Genomic DNA, 22469 nt, shown 5'->3' on the forward strand with positions numbered 1-22469 from the left:
TTAAAGGGTAACAGGAGTGCTGTACCATATTTGCATATTACAATATACTCTTAATAAACTAAACAGCCTGTACCGGAAGCCAGCAGCTCCCTGGCATTTCATGTGATCTCCATACTGGCTTTTTGCATACTTTTTTTTTTAAACAGGACTGTGATATCAGGATCAAAACTTACCCAGGACTTGCAGATGGGTTAACTGAGGTGGGAGGAGGCAGAAACAGCAACCTACAAGATGGTGGTTCACCCATGTTTAAAGCTTTCGGCTCCCTCAGCAGAGAGGGCAAGGGCTACAACATCTTATTTACACAATTATCTAAATACGATTAAACAGCTGATGGACAAATATTAAACTGGAAAATGTATAGTCATTTCAGCTTAATGTAATCCTCTTTCTGTAAACACCCAAGATGATTTTTTTCAACCAGAACAGTCCTGACATCTCATAAGCCTAAGGGTGAATAGCAAGAGATTGTTTTTGATAGTTATAAATATTCAAAAGACATGCAGACCATCTGCTTTCATAATACAGGTAAAGCAAGACTGAAATGGTGACTGCTGTATAAAAATGATTCTTTTAACAAAGTCTTCCTCTCCTCGAAAACTATAAAGACAGATGTCAAAAACTGTTTACACAGAGCAATCAGGAGCGTGCAAAATGTAATATTCCTTTTACACACAGTGCTTGCTAAAGAGATTTTTTTTTTTCTTTTTCTTCCCATCTGTGTGTTGCAACACATTTCTACAAGTTAAAAACATTTTTTTCAAACAGAGATCTCATGAATACCCAAAAACATGCTATCTGGCTTCTGAATGCTAATTAATTTCAACTAAGGAATCTGAATATCTTTTTCTGTAGGAAGGAATGTATGTTTTGAATTGGAATACTCTGGAGAGACAGCAAGGGGAATAATCTTGCACAGGTTTAATTCTATAAGGCAAATTTCACGGTTAAACCTTGTCTATAATATGTATGTTATGCCCATGTTTTAGATGAAAACACATCATTGCTAATGTCTTTGGCATAAAGTCTAAAATAATTTTTTCTGAAATAAATGCCCACACATGCAAATGTATATTAAAAAAAAAAAAAAAAAAAAAAAAAAAACCTTTAACTTCTCAGTCTATGCAGAGTGATGTATAAAGCCTCAGACTTAATTTTCATGGCTGGAACACTAATCTTGACAGTAACCTTTTTATGTATTGTATTAATGGTACAGAGGCATTAAGCACCTTTTTATAATTTTCAATAAAATGAGCATTTACTGAGCAATCTGTCAAACTACTGGCTTTTCATTATTTTATATTTTCATTTTATCAGAGTTTCAACTTTATACAGTCCAATCACCCTATTTGTGCATGTCCTGTTTAACCTGTGGTCTGAATTTCCACAGTTGTTTTTTATATGCCTGTGGTAAACTGAAAAGTCAAATGTTAACTTTGACTCCACATTCAAACACGATTGAATCAACTCCATACTCAAATACAATTTTAATAGATTCCCTGTAAATAAGGTTTGCTTTTAATCCCAAGGGATATCAAATACCACAAACAAGTCCTAAAAAAGGTCTCGTCTGAGATACTGACATGGAATGAATCTGTTGAAAATTAACAGGTAGTCCCCTTCTGGTGTTTGGGGGTGGGAAGACAGGAAATGGGATTCAATTTAGGAAAGCAGGATTTCTAAGAGTAATATTCTATTTGTGCTTTTTAGCTTCTGTTCCCCAAATCTTTCCCCCTGGATCCTCTATTGCTTTTTAAGCAATTCTCTTGGGAGATACAACTGGGGTACATTCGGAATTTCAATTTATTGAAAAGAGACTAATCACTTGTGAATTTTACTTAAACTCCAGTAGTCGTAGTTGTGACTCTTGCCATTTTGATCATTCCTGAAAACAGCATCTCAAATAAAGTAACCAACCCTAATATACTGTTAAAAATGAAAACTCCAAAGGAATACAAAAAAAAAAAAAAAGAACACAAAGCTCCAAAGGAATACAAAAAAAGAACACACCCAATTCTGTTTTAATTTTCCTAATACATTTCTTAGAGACGAAACTGTGATCATTTATAAGCATGGAAATTTTATTTAAACACCCAATTCATAACTTTTAAAGAAAATGTTGGTGTATAGTTCATATGGTTCTTCCATATAATTTTATATAATTCCCAGATGATATATTTTGACCAGATTCTCTAATTCCATCCTTTTATATAAAGTACCTATCTAAATCTTTCTTACTATACGAAACCTTCTTACTCAAATCAATTGAATATGTAAATAAAGAACTTGATACAAAATACTTGTTAGAAGGTATGTTACTACTAAGACCATATAACATTTCAAATTAACTGCACACAGAGGTTATAACATAAAGGGAAATGAACTAAATAATCTCCAATATCTACTAGATAAATATAAATCAATATCGACTTTGGATTAGGACATTAAAACAAATATTAATCTGGCTTCATCTCTATAAAATTTGGAAATCCTTCACAGTCTAGGAAAATGCCATTCTCTGGTAATTATCTCTTCAAGAATTACAACAAGGGGCTGGGAATATAGCTCAGTTGGTAGAGTGCTTGCCTCACATGCCCAAGGCCCCAGGTTCAATCCCCAGCACCATAATTAAAAAAAAAAAAAAAAAAAAAAAAGTCACGGCAAAAATGGTAAAAATATGTTGGGATGGGTTGCAATCATGAAATAAAGAGCCTGTCCATAGCTGGTTGGGCTGGTGCTTGCGCAGATGAGTGGACACCCCAAGTTCCTAAGGCCCCTTTTTTGGGAATGGCTGAACAGTTATCTATCGCTGCAGTTCTCTCTAAATTCAGGTGATTCTGAACCTTTATACAGATGATTTTTAAAACACTATATGTTTATAACCATAAATGGAGTCACCAATGCCAAACATGGACTTTAGAACATTAAAACTGAAGAATGGACACTGACAGTAAACATGGGTGATACTGACTGTTAACATTTCCACCTTGGCAGCTTTGTCTATAAATCATTTGGGTCTGTTATTGAAATTTTTCCTCTTGGTTTTTCCACTTAAATAGGAGGGAAAAATACACAAATGGAAGTGACAGTAAAAAAAAAAAAAAAAAAAAAATGTATGGGTCTCAAAAGTAACACAACTGAGGCAAAATGAAAATTATCAGTCAGGCTGAAATACATGTTCAATTGTCAAAGAAATTTTTTAAATGTGTGCCGAGATGCTAGAAATATTGTCAAAGCTTGTACTTAACTGTAATGTGTAACTATGTCCTTTGTAGCATTTTGCAAATCTCTGGGTCCCCTGTACCTCTAGGACAACTGTTCTGCTGATAAACACCATAAGCTTTGTGCATGGATTCAAGAACAGTACAAAATACATAAAAACATGAGATTTGGAATATCTGTAGGCTTTCTTAAAAATTCAGAAGTTGTTTGCTATCTGTAATTAAGTATAATAGGAAAACAATTTGTAAGATAGGACATTCTAGATAAGAGGATCCGTAAAGTACTACTAAAAAAACTACTAGCATCATATATTGGTTTGTGCAATAAACATGGTACAAGTCTATGAGGTTGTTTCAGTTCAACAAATATTCCTGAGTTCCTACTATGTGTCAGCATCTAAGACTGTTGTGATGAATAAAATTTGACCCCTCTGGCTCAGTCAATTACAAGGAATCTAAGCAGCCTAATTATCACATAGATAATTTCAGGACAACTTGGAAAGTTAGGGTGATAAAAGAAGGTCAGAGCCTTGGGTGGTAGGGAATGGAAGTGAAGGCAGTTAAAGCCATAGGCTCATATGCTGTTGATAGTCTCAGGAGGTATCTTTGTCCCTTTTGACATTGTCTAGTTTAAGGTATCCCGTTTGCTTAACTTGCAAATGGACTTATTTAAAGCACAAGGCTTGAATCTCTCCTCACTTCCATTTAAAAATACATCATAATTTATTATGATTGTAAGGGTGGTGCTAAGAGGATCCATTCAAGGTGAGAATGAATTATAACAGGGTCTTTTTCCACAAGTAAAAAGTTTTTGGTTGTTTCTACTAAAAAAAAAAAAAAAAAACAAAAACAAACAAACAAACAAACAAAAAACCCTTGCATCAAAATCCATGTAGCAACAAAGTTTCTTAAACCATGTGAGCCAAACAAGTGTTATTTCAAACTCTCCAGGTTCACATTTTACAAAAACAACCGAAGTTGATATACACTTTAGAACTGAAACTATCCTAAATGTTTTACAAGTATTAATTTATGTAATTCTCATAGCAATACTAAGAAATCAGTACTATTCTCTTCCTCCTTTTATAGATGAGGAAACTGAGGCATGGAGACTCAGTTTACACAACCTCATATAGCTGGTCATGGCAGACCTCACATTCCTGACTGCTATGATGTTAGGAGCTCAGTAACAGAGATGGTAAAGAGCAATGATACCAAAAGACACACATTAAAAAAAAACAGATGACAGAATGAAATCGTTAAAGAAATGCATTATTCTAAGAAAGAGCCCCATTAAAAAGTAAAAAGAAAATGAAATCAAGTTCTCATATGTTAACATAACCCAGGAGTTTCAATACGAGGGAATGCCCACTGTGACATTTCACAAAGTTAATACTTGGTTCAGTTTAGCTATATACTTTTTGATGACCTTGGAAAAACATTGGGGATTGATAGTAAAACAGTGTATGCCTCTGACAGTCAGTGGTACTCAATAATGAAGTTCTCTGTCTTGTTATCTACATAAGAAAGCAATCTCAAAGAGTAATCACAATTAAAGCTTTAATCTTTTCTTAACTTCCAACTTCCAAGGTATCATCTGGTTTGCATCTTTAACCCTCTGAGTAAAGTAAATTAGATTAGCATTTCTGTGGGAAAATAGTGCAATACAAAATAACTGATATTTTCTAAAGAAAATGATTAAGGAGAACAAAGTTTTAAGAATACGAATAAGAGAAATAAATTTAAAAAAAAAACAAACTTTTAATGGAAGTCAGCCACCTTTCTACAATGAGGAATTCTGCAACCTTATGAATTGTCCACGATGAAACTCCAGCACCCCATAATAACAGAGCATATTAGCACACAATACAATCTTATATTTCTGTAGCGCCCTTCATGCAAGCATCCCAGGGTGCTTTACAATCATTATGAGTTAAAATTAAAACTGAAGCACATACAATTCCTAATAGAATCATTTTAAAAATGCTAAACAGAACAAATAACTTTTAAGTCTAGATTTAAAAGTCCCAACAGCCAGAGCGTTCCTTGCTTCAATTGGCAACGAGCTGCAGAACCAGGGCTGTGGCTCTCTCCCGTTACGTTAAAGGCTCTCTTATGTTTTTTATCCTCAGAGCATGTTGTAATCAAGCAGTTCCCAATGAAAGAGGGAAAAATTGGGTGTGTATATCTGTTTGTTTTGATTATTCTTAACTTAGGGTGTTGTGTTTTTTTTTTTTTTTTTGGTCTGTTTATGAGTTTGTTTGGGGCCCACATCTGACATGAAATAAAGCAGATTTTCAAAAGGAAATCCAGATAGAATCCAGCTTGAAATTTCAGTCATAATTGAGGGGGAAAAAATGCTCAAAAAAAGCCCTTGAAAACTAGTTCCATTTAACAAGAAAATCAGTTTGAGCATGATTTGGTTAAGTTTTTTTTTTTTTAAATAAATTAGAAAATAGCATTTAATAGGCTCTCTCTCAGATCATGTCTACTCCTAAGCCAGGGGAATATTTATTATTCTATGCATCAGGGAAAAAAAGAGGGGCAACGCTCTCATGATATGGTAATTTTCTCTGCGTTAGTGATTCTGAGGTCAGAGGAAACATGTTCAGATCTAAAACAAGGCATAGGCAAAAATCTATTAAGTGAAAATGAAGTACTTCCACACTGTGAAGCACTCTCTAAATTGGCATGGCTTAAACTCTTTTATGTTTCACTATTGTGAAAAGATAGCGGCTATAAAATATTTTAGATCAATCTCTTTTAAGTTAGAGGCTTTATTAAGTTTGGCTTTTTTGATTAATACACGTGAAAGGTGACAGGAGAGCTGACATCAAGCTACTGTGGAATCCTTATGTCTCAGCTAAAAGGAGCCTGAGACAGTAGAATCAAAATGGAAAACCTGTAACTTGGAGGACTTTTTTTTTTTTTTTTTTTTTTGTAGATTAGATCTATCATAACATCAACCCTGAACAGACATCTAGAATGATATCATGACTGTCCGAAGGAAGGAAGGAAGGAAGGAAGGAAGGAAGAAAAAATTATCTGGAATGAATAAACTTTTCAATTCACACAACTATTCATGTAAAACTGGCTTACCATTTACTTTATTTATCTCTCCACTAATACAACTGCTGAAAGTGGTAATAATATCCTATTTGTTATAAAGTACTTCAGTGCCTTTGCGGGTTGTAATCAAGCAGTTTCCAATGAAAGAGGGAAAAATTGTGTGTGTGTATATCTGTCTGTTTTGATTATTCTGAACTTATTTGATTATTCTGACAAAACAAATATTCAAAATCTCAGATTCACATGGTCAGTAGGTTAAGGTTCGAGGAAAAAAATCCTGCCATTCTAAAAAGGGAAGAAGATTGTCTATCAAGTTTTTCCTCAAGATACATGATGCTCAACAACGCGAGTTATAATTTTAGGTAGGGAAGGGGTAAGTACAAGATCTTCCCAGCACATCTCAAACAGAAAACTTTCTAATTTTAAATGGAACTGCCAGTTATATCCTTTGTCCATCACATCAAGCCACTCTGATGACAAAGGTCTGCACTTTCAAACAGACCTGAGAAATCTGACTACCTACTGCTTCCAATAAAAATGCTTAACATTACCTCAGATCAAAAAAGAAGAAGAAGAAGAGGAGGACTATTAATTCTGTTGTACCTCCTCATCTTGAGGACTGAGAGGATGGGAAAGAGAATTGACAGCACAAGTCATACACATTCAAGCCTTCTGGCCCTCCCTGATGCTGGATTATCCAGCAGTGGGTCCCCATGGTCTAAATCACTCCCTCAGGCCCTAAATTAGGGATTTGAAATATAATGGTGCAAGTCAATATATAAACAAGAAAACCAAAGACACAAAACGTAAAGCACATATGTCAAAGAAAATCTTCCATGTACAGATAAATACAATTGGAAAACTAACCAGCAGTTATCAAGACTCTAGAGAAATCAAAGTGCATTATGAAACATGGCAAATTAATCTGAAAAGGCCCCTTCCTTTTATTTTTAAATTTCCTTGGTGACCCAGGACACTTGGTTAAGCTCCCAGGCTCTGCCCATGACATCTTGCCCTTGTCCTTTACCACCCACAGAGCCACTGCCTTCACTTCAGCATCCTGGGCCTCAGCATCCTCCTTTGAACAAAACTATCTACTTACAACTTAGAGTGATACAAGCACTATATACATCAAAAGCACTAAATGAAAGTTAATCATGTATTATTATCCAACTATTAAGATGTGTTATCCTCTTTATGACATAGGAAATTAGATGCCTGGCATAGCAGACTGTCAATACTCTTTAAGATTACTTTTTCAATACATATTTTTGAGTGAATAAATGTATGAATATGTGAATAAATTTCAAAGGTTAGTCACGCATGTGAAATACAATAATATTCATAATGATGCTGGATATTCTCTTGAAAGAATGTGATTTTTTAATATTTATTTAAAACTTAAAGAAACATTTCTTCATAATTTTGGGACTGAAACAACAGTCTCTCTTTTTTTTTTAAAAAAAAACACTTCCATAACAATAAATTGTTGCACCGGTATTATTTATAATACTGAAAAGTCAACTGAACATTTAGTTTATTATAATGCATATAGAAATGACTGTCAAGTTTCAGAAAATCAACCTCATGCTAAGCTTTTGGAGGGCAGGCAGTGTCCTTTATTATCTGTTTTGCTAGTACTAATTAAAAAAATCCAACCTACATTAGATTCTCAGAAGCTGTCAGAGAAAGGAAAATTGAAAAATCACCTTTCTTAATATTACTTCTAAAAGAAATGTTTGGATTTAAGGTTATTTTACACATATTTTACTAATTAAAAATAAAATTGAGAAGTCTCACTCACTTGAGGACTTGGCTTGGAAATCCCTTTTCACCAAGTGAGAAATGAAATAGAAAATGATTCAATGCCTTAAAAAAAGTGAAAGTCGTGTGTGTGTGTGTGTGTGTGTGTGTGTGTGTGTTTTAAAGAAGAGGAGGAAATAAGGATACTGCAGATTAAAATCTCTCAGAAATATTGGAACTGAATATTTTTTAGAAAGAAAACATTAGGCTGGTAGAAATAATAGCTGACCTTTTACTTGCAACAAAATGATCTAACCCTGTATCAGAATGTATATCTTTAGCCAAAGTTTAAATTCAATGTCTAAAACTCCAGGGAAAATTAACATCATAATATAGATGTTTCTCTATAAATTAAAATGTTGTCCTTTTTACCTCCTAATTTACCCCCCAAATCCATAACTCTGAAAGTTTCCAACTACAGGCTTTCTTGTCCCCAAATCAGACTTTGTTTTCTCCTACTCGGTTGCAGTTTAGAATATGACAACCAACTTATCTAACCACATCCACTGAAAAAAGCTAAAGCAACAACTAAACACCCAACCTCAGATCTATAATGAACTAAGCAGTTTTTTTTTTTAATGTCGTATAACATTTTATAAAAATAAACAAACACATGATACACAGAACTTAAACACACGCCAATCTATTTGGGCAGATTTATGATAGGAAAGTAATAGCAGAAATAAAGGTATGGGTTTTAAATCAAACTACATACCCACTTATGGAATTTCTGCTGCAGAAAACCTTGCAAATATTAGCAAAGAAAACATAAGTATTGCACTAAAACATAAGTATCCATTATAAAATCAACACTTCAAGATTTACCATGGGGCAAGGACACAGACTTGGCAAATCAGGACTTTGGGGTCAGTTATTAACCAGCACCTTCACTTTAATCTCTAGGGACACTAGCTCCTTTGATTGTCAAAGGAGGAACCTAGGAAGGATAATCCCTTCTAATTCTAAGACTCCAAGTCCAACTGGACACTTGCTTAGCAAGTGTCAGACAATCCTCCTAAGAGTGTTGGAGGCAGGGGGTGTTGAACACCCAGGCAAATTCCTTGTGATTTCCCATTCCATTCCCTCCATCTCATCCTCTGGTCTCTGGAGGGACTCTACCTGCCCACAAGTTGACTTTCTGCTGAATGTAACATTCAGGGAGCCTGTAGCCATTCTTGCTCCTAGAGTATTTTATTACATTCAACAAAACCAAACCTTTAACAGACAGTAAATTGTGTATACTGAATTATATGTTGAAAGTTCTCACATGAGTGAATCACAAAACTCTGTGGGAGAAGTAAAGCCATCTCATAGCATTTCTTGGTATTGAGTTCCATTCTGCACAAGAGTAAGGCAATATTTATTTGATAGGCATTTTTCACCATTATATCAACATCATCAAATCTCAAACAGGAGAAACAGTGATTTCATCAAAGTCACTATATATTTTGGGTTTAGGCCTTAGAAAGCCTGTATCTCTCATGTTAATAATCATCTCTCATTTTAAAAAATATAATGGAGAAGTAAATGAAAAATAAATTGTAATGGAAATTCTCCAAGTATTAGATTCATGAATTCATTCTAAAAAATAAACAGAAGATGATGCAGCAAAATATAAATATAAAATACAAAAAATGCACCCTCATTTTAAAAAGCTGATTTTTTTTTTCAAAATATTAAATGCTTAAATAATTTTAATACTTAATGCCATTGCTAAAATCTGATTTCTTTTTCCCGGTTTTTTTTTCTTTCTTTCTTTTTTTTTTTTTTTAAGAAAGGAAGACTATAATAATAACTCACATTGAAATTTCAGCCTAGTTCCATCACTGAATTATTAGGGTGGGGTTTTCAACTACACAAGGTTATGTGTTCTTCCCAATGCCTCTTGAAAGAAATTCACCAACATATGACTTCAAAACCAAGTCCTAAATCTCATTTTGTCATTCTGTTTAAAATTGTCTGCATTCAATTCATTTTCCATGATCACATCAAGCAAATTCACAATTATATTCATGAGCAACAGTAAGGTAGAATTTACTGGCTGAATGTTGGTGTCATTTAACAAGTAATTCTCCCTTATACTACCAATAAATATTAGTATTAGCATCCTCTTCTGCAGCTCATAGTAGATGCCTTAAGTCTTCAAATTTACTTCTAAGATCAATGGGATATTTAGTAACATGAAGACACATGAGATTCCTATACTGGATGCCTACATTATATTTGAACTCTGAGTTAAAATAACAACAACAACAAAGTTTATTCCTAGGTCATTTCAAATGTCCATATGCTAATAATCAAGTGACTTGTTATCTGGAGTTGTCTGTAAAATACTCCGGAAGTAAGAGTCACCCTGTTTCATTATGTCATCCTTTTGGTTTAAGTCCATTTAATTAATTTAAATTACTCTTATTTGATGGTTATAGATTCATGTGCTCTCTATTACAAGGGTCAGAGAGGCAAGATAAAAACAGATTAGCTGAAGGTGTAACTGAATTAATTGACAAAAAATGTTTGCTCTAAATTGCAAGAAAGGGATACTTAACATACACAGAAAATATTTAATCTGTGGCTACAGCTTAATTTAGAATTTGCCACATCCTAAAATTGCTAATGAACATCAAAACAATGTTATAGGACTCATGTTGCACACCTGAAATGCATGGAGTCTCCACGAAACAGCAGCACAAAAGCCCACAAGCTTCCTTCCAAAGGTACTCAGTAATCTTCATGAGCTTTACATTAAATATACATCTGCTACTCAGGTTATAGTAGAAATACACTTTGAGTCTCTTTCAACTGCAGAAATGTTGACAGCAGAGTCATACAATTCAAGTCAAATGACTAACAGACTAATATTCAGAATTCCATTTTAAACTTGAATTAAAATAAAACTTAAAAATCTAGTTAGACCAGCACTATTATACCATATATCATGAAATGACCTTAAAATGGGTTTGGGCACTGAGGGACATTACACATTAATAGTGACCGTGTAAGCAGACTATAAAGAACAGGCCCACAGCATTCTTTTTCTTTTCTTCTTATCTGAAATCATCAGAGAATTATAAAAATTATGTTTGGTTTTAAATCTGGAAGCAAGGGTAGTCCCTACCTAAAGTTTTAGTTACCCTCCACAAACATTCATTCCAAAAAAAGTATAATAATAATGATGATAATAATAATAATATCAGTCTCATTTCAAAGATCACTAATGGTATAATAGGCATCTCTGAAAGGGTGGGGGGAGATTCTGTTTTACCCCCCCCCCAAAAAAAGATACAAAACTGGCTATAAAATCCCAATGAACAATAACTAATTTGACCTTTTGATCCAGGAAAGAGATTTCTGTTCTTATTTTTGTAATTATTTTTACTAAATACTTCCTTTTCCATTTCTGTGCAATGAACTAAGGTGCCAATAACTGTACTCTTACTTTGCTCAGAGAGCATGGTGAAGTTCTGCATGGTAACAATGACAGTCATTCCCATGCAGCTCCGAGAAAATCTTACCTCCTTGACTCTTCCTTAAAAAGGGCACTCCAGAGAATATGTAGCTACCCATGCTCAGAGCACTCAGGAGATGAATTTAAAAACTAGCTAGCAGAATATTGGACTCAAATGTTTTTCCTATAAAGGCTCCGATCAGAATGAATCAGGAATATTTTAAAAGGTCACCAATGGTCAAGTCACTTGGCATTTTTTGGCACATTCCTGCTTCAGGTACCAGTTGCTTTAAACTGTGGAACCCCAGCACACCTCCAGTCGAGGCTGCCCAAGACGCCTTATTATTCATCATATGCTATGCTAAGTACCTGTGAAAGGGGGCACTCCTTGGCCAACGAACTCTGATTCATATCTTTCAGTAAGTCCTTCAGAGCATTCCTTACTGTGGTGTGCGACCATTGTTCGGGAGGCAAGTCTTCTAGTTTGGGGCAACTATTTGAGACATAGATTAGAAAGGGGATTATTACAAGATTGCATCCCGCTGCAGAACATTCCTTTAAGACAGACAGATTTCATTTTGCGCATCAAACAGATGCATCTGGAGATTGCTCTCGGTCTCCTGATTGTTCCGATTAGTTAATTACTTTATACAACACATCTGCTGTATCGATGCATGAATTATACATCAGCTGCCTGTGGTGGCTATTTTTTCATGTTACTTCTACCTTCCTGCTCTGATGCGCTTGGGAAGACAATTTAAGGTGTACTGCTTTCTCACGAGCCACCGTGAAAAGCATTAACGTATTAACTGATTTCCTTTCATTACTCTGTTCATACGAACTAAAATGGAAAAAAATATATAAATAAATAAGATTGCGGCAATAGTGAATAAGGCATTCTTTCACAAAATGTACACAGATGGCACTGTTCATGATATGCAAAAATATTTTTTTCTTAAGTAAACTTTATGTAAAATGCCTTCTTGTAATGCATCATTTAATTGACTAAATGTAAAAAAAAAAAAAAAAAAAAAAAAGTCCTGCCTTTTGATAACCTGCAAAAACCTACAAATTTGGGGAGAGGTGTCTTTATACACTGAAGTTAAGGAAAAAAGCAGAAGGAGTTAAGGTTAAAAAAAAAAATCAATCTGGATTAATGTTTCTGAAATTCAGGTTAAATAAAAACAGAAGACTGCCCAGAGATGCTCTATTTCAAAAGACCAGGTAAAGAGAATATTTTGCCCTAGAATCGCTGCCTTGACTCACCTGTGTAACTGAATTTTCAATGTGACCACATGATACACATCTTGAAGCATATCTGCTACCGTAGCATCAGGGGCATCTGTCACATAAGACAGTGGAACTGGATTCCACTTTCCAACCTGGATTAGCCCTAGTCCAGATAAAGAGAATATGTCACTGAATATTTTACTCTCAGATAATATATCTAGTTGAAGTTTTTTTTTTTTCCTCCATTGCCCCCACCACAAGCAATATTGTTATTTCTGTCTGAATGATTCCCTTCCCTCTAAAAGGCAGGTCAATGAAAATATTCACAGCTTAGCTTTCCAAATCGTGAAATTATGTAAATGACTATAGGGTTGTTTATTATTTTGGAAATAAAACCCCATCAATAAAACCTATGCATAAGGCCACATTTTCCTAACTTAAAGAAAGTTCTAATAAGACATAGCCGAACCAGTTCTAAATGGCTTTACGATTTAGATAAGATTCTCTATTGCAGTGGGAATCAGCATTGAAAAATACTTTACAGCCCATAAAACCATCAGAAACAGAATAAAAGAAACAGAACTAGATATTCAGTCATAAATGCAAATTGACTCTCAACAGTCCATCTGCTCAAATACGCTCCTCACTTCCTTGTGGGTCCTCAGTGGAGCAGATTATTAAGGTCAATAAGCATACTAATGATTCAGCTGAAGTAATTTAAAAAAAAAATCTACCTCGACATTCCACATGAGCAAAATGTGTGTTAACTAAACCAAACTGAATTAAGCCAATTTTTTAAAGTCACAGTCTATAAGGAAGCAATGTAAAACACAGGCTACAGTTATCTGAATAAAAATATTCACTGCTTTCTCTTCGAGGTAAACAAAGGATGCCAAAGCAATTTTTCCAACCCCATGTATGCATTATTTACCTTTGGCCTGGGCAGCGGAGCTATGTGAATAACCTAGAGACAGCAATGCCATTTCTATCAGCTGGTTGAAAAGCATATCCTTTCTCACCAACACAAATTCCGCATGCTCCTCCTTGCAATCATATTCAATGGCGTTTTCATAATGTTCTACCACGCAGAAAACTGGTAGCATGGTTCCTATCAAAAAGACAGAGGAAAAAGAGACAGAAAACAACAATCTTCAGAAATACAGTCTGGGGGGAGGAAAACCTAAGCTATGAAAACAAATCTTCACAACAGTGAGAAAGAGACTGTGCTTCCAAGGCAGACTGGGCAGAAAAATGCAGGCACACACACACACACACATATAAATATATACAATCTTTTCTTAAGTTGTAGGAGAAATATTCAAATAGAATGTGAACTTGGTCCTAAGATAACTTGGTCCCTGCTCTAATTTTAACAGTGCATTTTCCAAAAGCAATGAATGCAGAATTACCTTTTTGATCAAATAATAATGCTGACAAGAGAGAAATAAGTGTGTCTTATCTCATTTGCTGAGTAGTTTACAGTATGCAAACAACTCGCTGCAGTTGTCTGAACCCACCTTCTTGCTGCCTACATGCTTTTGTTAATAATAAACTTTTCCTGTTTGTGTCCAAACAAATTATCTTTGACTATAAAATGATCATTTTCTTGCTTTTTGAGATATTTACTCCCACTGGTTCCATAAAAGAAACAAAAAACCAAACTGATGCTTCTAACATATAATTTCAATATGTGCACCATGTAGATAAATAACATTTACTTTTGTGACTACTCATTTCATCTACCTGACTAAAAAGACACTATGCTGGCCATAAGTCTTTAAAATTAACTATCTCAGTAGATATGATAAAAATGAGAAAGAGAAAAGAAAACTGGCCTCATCAGGATATATTAGGATCAAGGAATCTGCATGGATTTGATGTGCTCTCTCCTGGTTTACTTTAATCCAGTGTAATAACTCAGTAGCCATATGATTAATAAGCACAGACCATTCCACTGTTAGAAAACAGGCTTGTTCCAGAAACTGAAATTATCAACTGCTGTAGTTCTCAAGGTGTTTAGGCAATGTACTATCAGACTTCCAATGATAACAGAAAAGGGTTAAAAACAGATGCATCTGAACTGTACTGTGGCAAACTGCCAGGAGGGTATCATCTTTAGCATAAATGATGACACGGGTTACTTTAACAGGGCACCCAGGATCCCCAATTAGTCCTACCACATCCATGCCTGTATAAGCTCTCTGTCCTCTGGACTTGCAGAATCCTACCAACTTCTGAAGATACCTAGTGCATACCAACCGTCGCTGAAAATCAGGATTTCCTACTGACACCAGAGAGGCCCTTTACAAATTCTCTATTTGCTTGTTTCTGATGAACAAAAGCCGGCAATAAAACAGCTACATTTTTCCACATGTGTGTCTTCACCAAAGCTTTAGTGAACTGTTCACAAGAGATTCTAGCCCTGACAAATAAACCCCTTTAGGTTTACTTAGAAAAGCTCACAAACTCATTCGGAAGTACCAACAGGCAAGGCATGAAAAACAAGCCGCAGAGCTTGCCAATATTCTTGTCATTCATTCAGCTGTTTTATACCAGAGAGAGAACCCGTCAGGGATCAGAAGACGGCTTGGGAAGACCACAGCAAAAATAGCAATATGCAAACTGGTGATTTCTTCCTTGGCTTGAAGGTATTTTGGCAAAATCTCCTAAACAAATGAAAATATTCAACCCCTTTTTCCTAGTAGTGCTTTCTCATCTCAGCCACAATTTTTATCTAGCACCTGTCAAACAGAAACCATGCACATGAAAAATAAGATGATGGTGCTGGTGGGGGGGCGGGCAACCACCAAAAGGCTTTAGTAATTTCGTTATTTGGATTTAGCACAGACCTTTGTACAATTAAAATGCATTTTAAAATAAGTCATTCTGAATACATTTTTCAAAAAGCATTTGAGCAGGAAGTGAAATTACTATACTGTGGTTCCTCCTCCCTCTGTGATGTCTTCAAAGAGTTGGTTTAGTATGACAAAAAGATATACATTGATTTTTCCTCTTATGGCATGAAATAGATGTGTTCTACTACATGCTGCTTCTCAGATCTATGAAAAAATTCTGCAGACCCATGACATAAGTGTAGGCTTTTCGAACTATTAAGAGATACTGGATATACTTTGTATTTTATTGATCACATTCACAGGCACCTTTATAGATAATAAAGGTGGCTATAGATAAAGCAACAGTAATATCATCTAATTACAAATCTAGCTGCTAAATCTTCTTGCAAACTGTCACGGTTACCCTCCTGTTACTGGGAGTAATGCTAAACAGGAGCCTTCTCTGAACTGTCTGATTATTCGTGCTAGTGTTTGGCAAGACTTCCAACTACAGCAACTTCATAACCTTCCAGCATTAAAAGGGGAGAGCACTGGTCACTGCTGAATGCTAAAAATACCACATGATTTAAACCTGAAGGCAGTCTTAGAAGCTTTTGCTGAAGGTTTATGAGCCTGTGTAAACAGCACGTCTGCCATAAGGAGCAGTGAAGTCTGTAGAATCCTTGTCTAAAACTGTCCTGGCATTAAAGTTTGCTGTGCAAATATCACATAATACCAGAGACAGCTGAAATCTCCTATTTAGGAATTTATGGAACTTATATGTTTGCAGGCGTCAGAAAGTCTTTTTTATAGAGCCCCAGTGCTTCACAGTACAATATTAATGCACTCTGTTTGAAAAGCTGTAATAAATTATATTTTTAATGCTCTTACCCTGGCTTTCTTAAGATGCATACATTCTTGGCAAACAATCAATAAATAGGGTAATCATGAGTAGAGGCCAAAGAATTTGCTGAAGTGCTGTTTTTCCATTTTTAATAGATAAAGATCTAACAATACGGACTGCTGTGTCTGTTCATTTCAGGATCAATATATTCTTTGTTTTCGCCAAACCAAGAAAAAATAAATGATTGTATGATAAATGTTATGCATCAAACACAATGAAATTCCTCTGCCTTCTAACTTTATCTACTTAATATTCCTGGTTGCTAAAAGATGGCATTTTTATCCTTTGCTTAGCAGATGTAAGGAAAATCTGATTCTTATACATGTTATTCATAGACCAAATAAAGACCCTTATGAAGCACATACATAATACCACTATAGGCACTGCTTTACTGGAACAACAATGTCAAACACAAAGTTGTTAAACTTCATCAATTCAATACTGATAGAAAAAGAGTCATGCAGGCTTGCACATCTTCCCTTTATAAACTTGCCTAAATCTGCCCTTCCTTTACCCAAAATACCCAAATATAGCCAAAATTTTAAAACCAGAATCATCAGGTTTTTTACTGCTAAATAATGAGTTTGCTCTTCAGAAAATAAACCACGAAAATGACATCACCAAACTTTTATATCATCTTATGTAAGATTTCCATGCTCTCTGAAATTGCCTTACAACTACTAATCCTATGAAAAGCTAGGGCGGTCCTCAAACAACCTAAGTGTCCTACTCTTCATCAGGGTTAGTTTAAGCAACAGCCATCTACATAGTCTTTATGACAGGAACACCTTATAAATGGACCCTTGTGTAAACTAAGACTACTATATTTAATTCCTTAAATCCTCATCATCCAAAAAAGTCAAATGATTCCAACCTTCAATAGAGTCAGAGGCTCCACCCAAGAATTGAGCATACACTTTCAACACATGATTGACACTACAACCCAGAATGTAACTCATTTCAGATCAGAAAGAATCCAGGAAAAGAATACACCAGTACCCCGACACAGTGACCTTGGGTAGACACCGGAGCTTGCAGCTTTCCAGGATTTGGCTCCAAAGTATTTACCTTTCCTAAGGTTGGTTTTCATCAGATGGCCCGAGTGTTTTAAAGGCACTCCCTGCATTTTTGCACCTGTACTCCCAAGCCTTCCTCTTCCTAGTGGGCTCCCGTTCTGCTCCAGGCGGGCAATCTTGGCTGGTGGACCCTTTGGATCGCTTACATTGTTAGACATTTCTGAATGTTCTTTCCCCTGAGTTGCCTCGTTCAAATGATCCATACTCAGTCACTGTCTAAAGATCACCTGCCAGAATTTAGAAAGAAGACATGTTACAATTGGATGGGGGTCTGTGCCTATACATGTGTCCAACATAGATGTTTTATCTCTAAACATTTCTCTCCACAAATATATTTATAAAATTGCTTACCCTATATAAAATACAGATGTTACTACATTTCTAGATGACAGCAGTACATTTCTATTCAAGTTAATAGAACAATTTGTGGAAACTGCACCAACACACATGAAAAAAAAAGATAATGTGGCATCCATAAACACAACTAAAAGAAAACTGGGCTTACTTTTAAAACAAGAATAAATACAAGCTGAAAAGAATAACAAGTTATATTTATGTGGTCCCAATTTTAAAAATTACAAACTTATAACAGCAACATTATCACAGGAAAGATTATCAGTCTAAAATATTAAATTTAATGCACATGTTTATAGTTTTACATATATTTTTATTTTATAGAAAAAAAATCTCAAAAGAAGATAGCAAACATCTAAGTGCTTTTTAAACTCCCCATTGGCTTCACAAGTTAATAATGCTGAGAAAAAGTTTTCGGCTATTAAAGTTTCAAGAGTTCCTATAACCTGTTAAAGATCTGGTGGAGGCTTGGGTCAAACATGTGACTAGATCATTTCACCCCTAAGCAAACAGGAAGAAGTAGAGGGTTTCCTCAAATATCCTAGGTACAGGAACATTACAATTCATCTTTCAGAGTCAATATTACTGTCCATTATTAGTGTCCATTACTAATAGAATGCTATTTAAAAACCCAAAATTTGAAAATACTTTGTGATATAAACAGTAGATTGAAGAGCCAAGCTCACTTTCAAAAAATTCTTAATGATATTGATAAAACACAATCTCCAGCATCAAAAAATAATCTCAGTATGCAACAAAGTTAACATTGTAATTAATTTTTATATAAATCAAATATTATCTTCGGTTATATTTTATATGGGCATCAATTTTCATACTACTTCTAATAAAAGTAACTAGCATAGTATCAAATCACTTCCAACACAGAGTTTTAACTAGAATTGATAAGAAAAGGTGAGAAGAATTATTTCATGAACTTTTATCAGACATGAAGTAGTGGGCTTATCAACATTAAAGAGAACATACTAAGGAAAACCAGAGAGAATATAATTACCATTTTCTTCTAGCTGTCTGATAATCTGACATACCTTGTACTCTTTAAAAAAAATTTATACCAAAGCTATTTAGATCTAGATTTGTGAAAGCCAGTCTGTGTTAGCATGATTTTCCTATAAACATTTTCCCTTCCATTTAACTAGAATACTTCGTCCCATATAATCAAGAAAAGTGGGGGAGCAATGTTAATCTGGAGTTTTAAAATCAACTTTAAGAATGCCAACTGAAGAATTATAAAGTTTGAGAAATAATAATGGCTATTTATCTTTGACTTCCAGGGTGGCACGCTAAGAACTAAAGGTTTACCGTTGATCGAGGTCCCATCTGTTTTTGGTTATGAGGTTCATTAACAATAAATGTGCCTTTTTTAACCACTTTTTATCAAGATTACTCTTTTCCATTATATTAAACTGCAGTCTAAAGCCAAAATTAGAGAGTGATGATTATTAACTTATTCAAAACACTCTTTATAATGTTCCATGTGGATTATAATGCAGAGCTGCTTTTTCTAAAATTGGTTGCCTTACCCTAGAGCAGAAGACAAATTTTAAAACATAATTTGAAAAGAAAATCTTTAACCCTTGGGGCAACCTAAGAGAGAAAAAAAAAAAAATGTGGTGGAGGCAAGTAGACAGCAGCATCAAAGTTAATGCTACAAAACATATTAAGTAATCATGAGGCTTAACAGCACTATAAGCTGTAGAGCAAATGAAAGTGATAGATTATAATTTAGTTAATGTATTGACAATCAAAACATCATATAGGTCAAGCAAAATTGTCCTTTGAATATCCACCTATGAGCATCTATTAAACACTAAGTCATCCAGTAAAAAGCTTTACATTATAAAGCAAAATTACATGCACATAAAACACCCAATTTACTCCTTTAAACTCTATGCCCAAGGCTAAAGTTCACCAAACCTCAGTTTGGAATTGAAAAGAGCAGCCTCCAACAGGCCTGCTTGGACTGACAGCAGCAGAAACTAACCATGGTCTCAACAGATGCCAGGCTGAAGAGTTTCTTTTGAGTTACACATTTAAAAACCCATTTTAATATAACGTCTGGCTGGCACACAGAAAGCACCGCTACTTTCTCAAAATCCCATTTCCCTGCCCATAAACTAAGACCATATATGATAATTACTGAATGAAACAGTAAACTCAGTCTCAGCAATTATTTCCCTTAAAAAGAAAGGAATAAAAGCACGAAATTTCGGCTTCAAGAACCTATTTTTTTTTGTAGGATCCTTTTCAATGAGTTTCCTTGCTGGATCGCCTCTCTTGCCCCCACAGAACCCAATAATCACATTTTAAGAGATTGTGCCCTTATCCATTCCATATGGCCGGCACGATCCAGGCCAAGCTTTCGCTGTGACCTTTTAAAGAGACAAAGAAGCAAAGTACTATCTAGAAACAGAAACACTGCAGTTTTACTGAGTGAAATTAGCAAAACCGACCTGAAACTCACCACTTCAAAACTTGACAGCATATAAATAACAAAAACAAAGGAGATTTCCTTTGCAGCCCGGGTTCTTGAAGTGAAGTTCAAGACTGATGTTTTCTATGTCCTTTTTTTTTTTAATTAAAAAAAAAAAAAAAAAAAAAGGCAGCAGACCTGAAGGCGACTTCCCCTGAAATTGTATTATTTTCTCTTCCCCTACCCCCGCCCCCCGTAAGCGGGGGAAGGGCAGAAACAAACGTCTAGAAGAGTAGCCATGGGAGAGGGGTTTTTAAAAAAAAAAAAATCACAATTCGAAAATCAACGTATATGATTTGTAAAATGTCTAACCTCAGAGAACGGGGTTTTCGATGGGGAGGAGGGGAGAGTGGGAAGTAGGGAGGAGGGAGAAGATAAAATTGATCTGACAAGTGATTCGTTGGGGGGGGGGATCGTAAAAACAAAGCAAAACCCGTTATGAGCTGTACACTGTGGTGGTGGTGCTGGGGAGGCGAGGTGGTGACTGAGGAATCTCTTAAAAAGAAAAAGAAGAAAAAAAAAATCACTGCGGACAAGGTATCCAAAAAGGAAGGGGATTTAAAAAAAAAAAAAAAAGTCCCCTCTTCTCTCTTCCCTCCCGCTCGCTCGGGTTCTTCGGTGTGAGGACAGAAAGTCTTACTTCTGGCTGTCACTTGCAATATTATTCTCCAATAACCCCGGAGAACGCGGAGAGGGGAAGGCCACCTCGCCTCCCTGCCAATCGCCCCCACCCCTTCCCCAGCGATAGCGACTAATATTAACAAACCTTAAACTTTTTCCCTACAGCCTCGCACCCCCAACGAGGGCATCTACCAGGGGACAGAGAGGGTGAGGGGCAGCGGGTCGCGAGAAAAGCCCCGGAAAGGCACTAAAATGCCACTTTTGATTCCGCCCTCGCTGACAACAGCCCCGAGGACCCTCTCCCTGCCCATTGACGCTTAGCTGGGAGCGTCTGGGGAGACCAGTGAGTGAGGGGGAGAGAGAGGATGGGGGAGGGGGAGGAGGAGGAGGAGGAAGATCAGAAGGGACCCCAGCCACCTCTACCGCCTGGGCAGCGACGCACTCCCCGCCCCCTCCCCCCAAAAAGTCGCCAGGCTCTCACTCAGCCAGAGTCCGAGGTAAACAACGAGCACCACAATGGCACTAGGACTTGGGGGTGGGGGGGAAAAGAAGCCCAGAAACCCAACCAAACTGATCAGGAGTTTCCCGAAATGCAAAAGGGGGGGTGGGAAGCGTCCTCTGGAGTCGCCCAGGCTTTTACGCACGGCCCCCGGGCAGGCTAGAGGGCGGCTGTTGCTGTTGTTGTTGTGACGAGGCCGGTTGTTGCTGGGTGGCACTGGGAGAGGTGTGTGTGTGTGTTTGTGTGTGCGTGCGTGTGAGCGCGAGTCCCCGGACGGGGCTGTTTCTCTCTCTCTCTCCCCCTCGGTCGCTCTCCCCCTCGCTGCCGTCTCTGCCCCCATTAAATTATTAGTTGACTCATCCCGGCCGCTGTCGCCGCCGCCGCCGTGCCCAGCTCGGCTCCGCGCGTCCGCCCGGGCTGCAGCCCTCTACGCCGCTGCTCCTGCTGCTGCTGCTGCTGCTGCTGCCGCCGCCGCCGCCGCTGTGGCTGCCTCTTCTTCCTCCTCCTCATTTTAATACAAAATCACCCCGCTCGCAGCCCCAGCCCCGAGCACGCAGCCTCCTCCCGGCCGCCCGCCGCCGCCCGGAGCCTTCCCCAGCGGGGCCGGCTCATCCGCCGCGTCCGGGGAGCGGGAGCGAGCGAGAAAGTGGCGGCGGCGGCGGCGGCGGGGGGAGGGAGAAGAGGAGGAAGGGGGTGCGCAGCGGAGGAGGAAGGCGGCGGGGGGGGCAGGGTGCACGGAGAAGGCGGAAAAGGGATGGGGATTAAAACCCGGGCTGGAGGGCCGGGATTGGGGGAGGGGGCGGGGGCGGCGAGTTAAAAAGCCTAAAGACAAGTAACTAGTGAATGAGTGCGGAGCTGGGGGTGGGGGGAGCGCACGATTTCCGGCCCCGGGCGCGCAAGAATTTGTAATGAGCTTGATTAG

At 37.0% G+C, this 22469-nt stretch overlaps 1 protein-coding gene across 4 annotated transcripts in view; it reads right to left on the minus strand.

Moving 5' to 3' along the window:
* Positions 1-22198, minus strand: part of Satb1 (SATB homeobox 1) — a 75933-nt gene extending 53735 nt beyond the window's left edge. For all 4 annotated transcript variants that reach the window (XM_076842791.1, XM_076842760.1, XM_076842738.1 and 1 more), the window contains exons 1-5: positions 20419-22198; positions 17575-17809; positions 13700-13876; positions 12805-12931; positions 11908-12031 (exon numbers count right to left, since the gene is read on the minus strand). In XM_076842791.1, the coding sequence (XP_076698906.1) occupies positions 11908-12031; positions 12805-12931; positions 13700-13876; positions 17575-17785 (639 nt within the window). In that variant the 5' untranslated portion in view covers positions 17786-17809; positions 20419-22198. The remainder of the gene's footprint in view (positions 1-11907; positions 12032-12804; positions 12932-13699; positions 13877-17574; positions 17810-20418) is intronic.
* Between the last annotated feature and the right edge of the window lie 271 nt (positions 22199-22469).

Source organism: Callospermophilus lateralis, chromosome 1 (assembly GCF_048772815.1).
Source record: "Callospermophilus lateralis isolate mCalLat2 chromosome 1, mCalLat2.hap1, whole genome shotgun sequence".
In the NCBI taxonomy this organism is placed as follows: Eukaryota; Metazoa; Chordata; class Mammalia; order Rodentia; family Sciuridae; genus Callospermophilus; species Callospermophilus lateralis.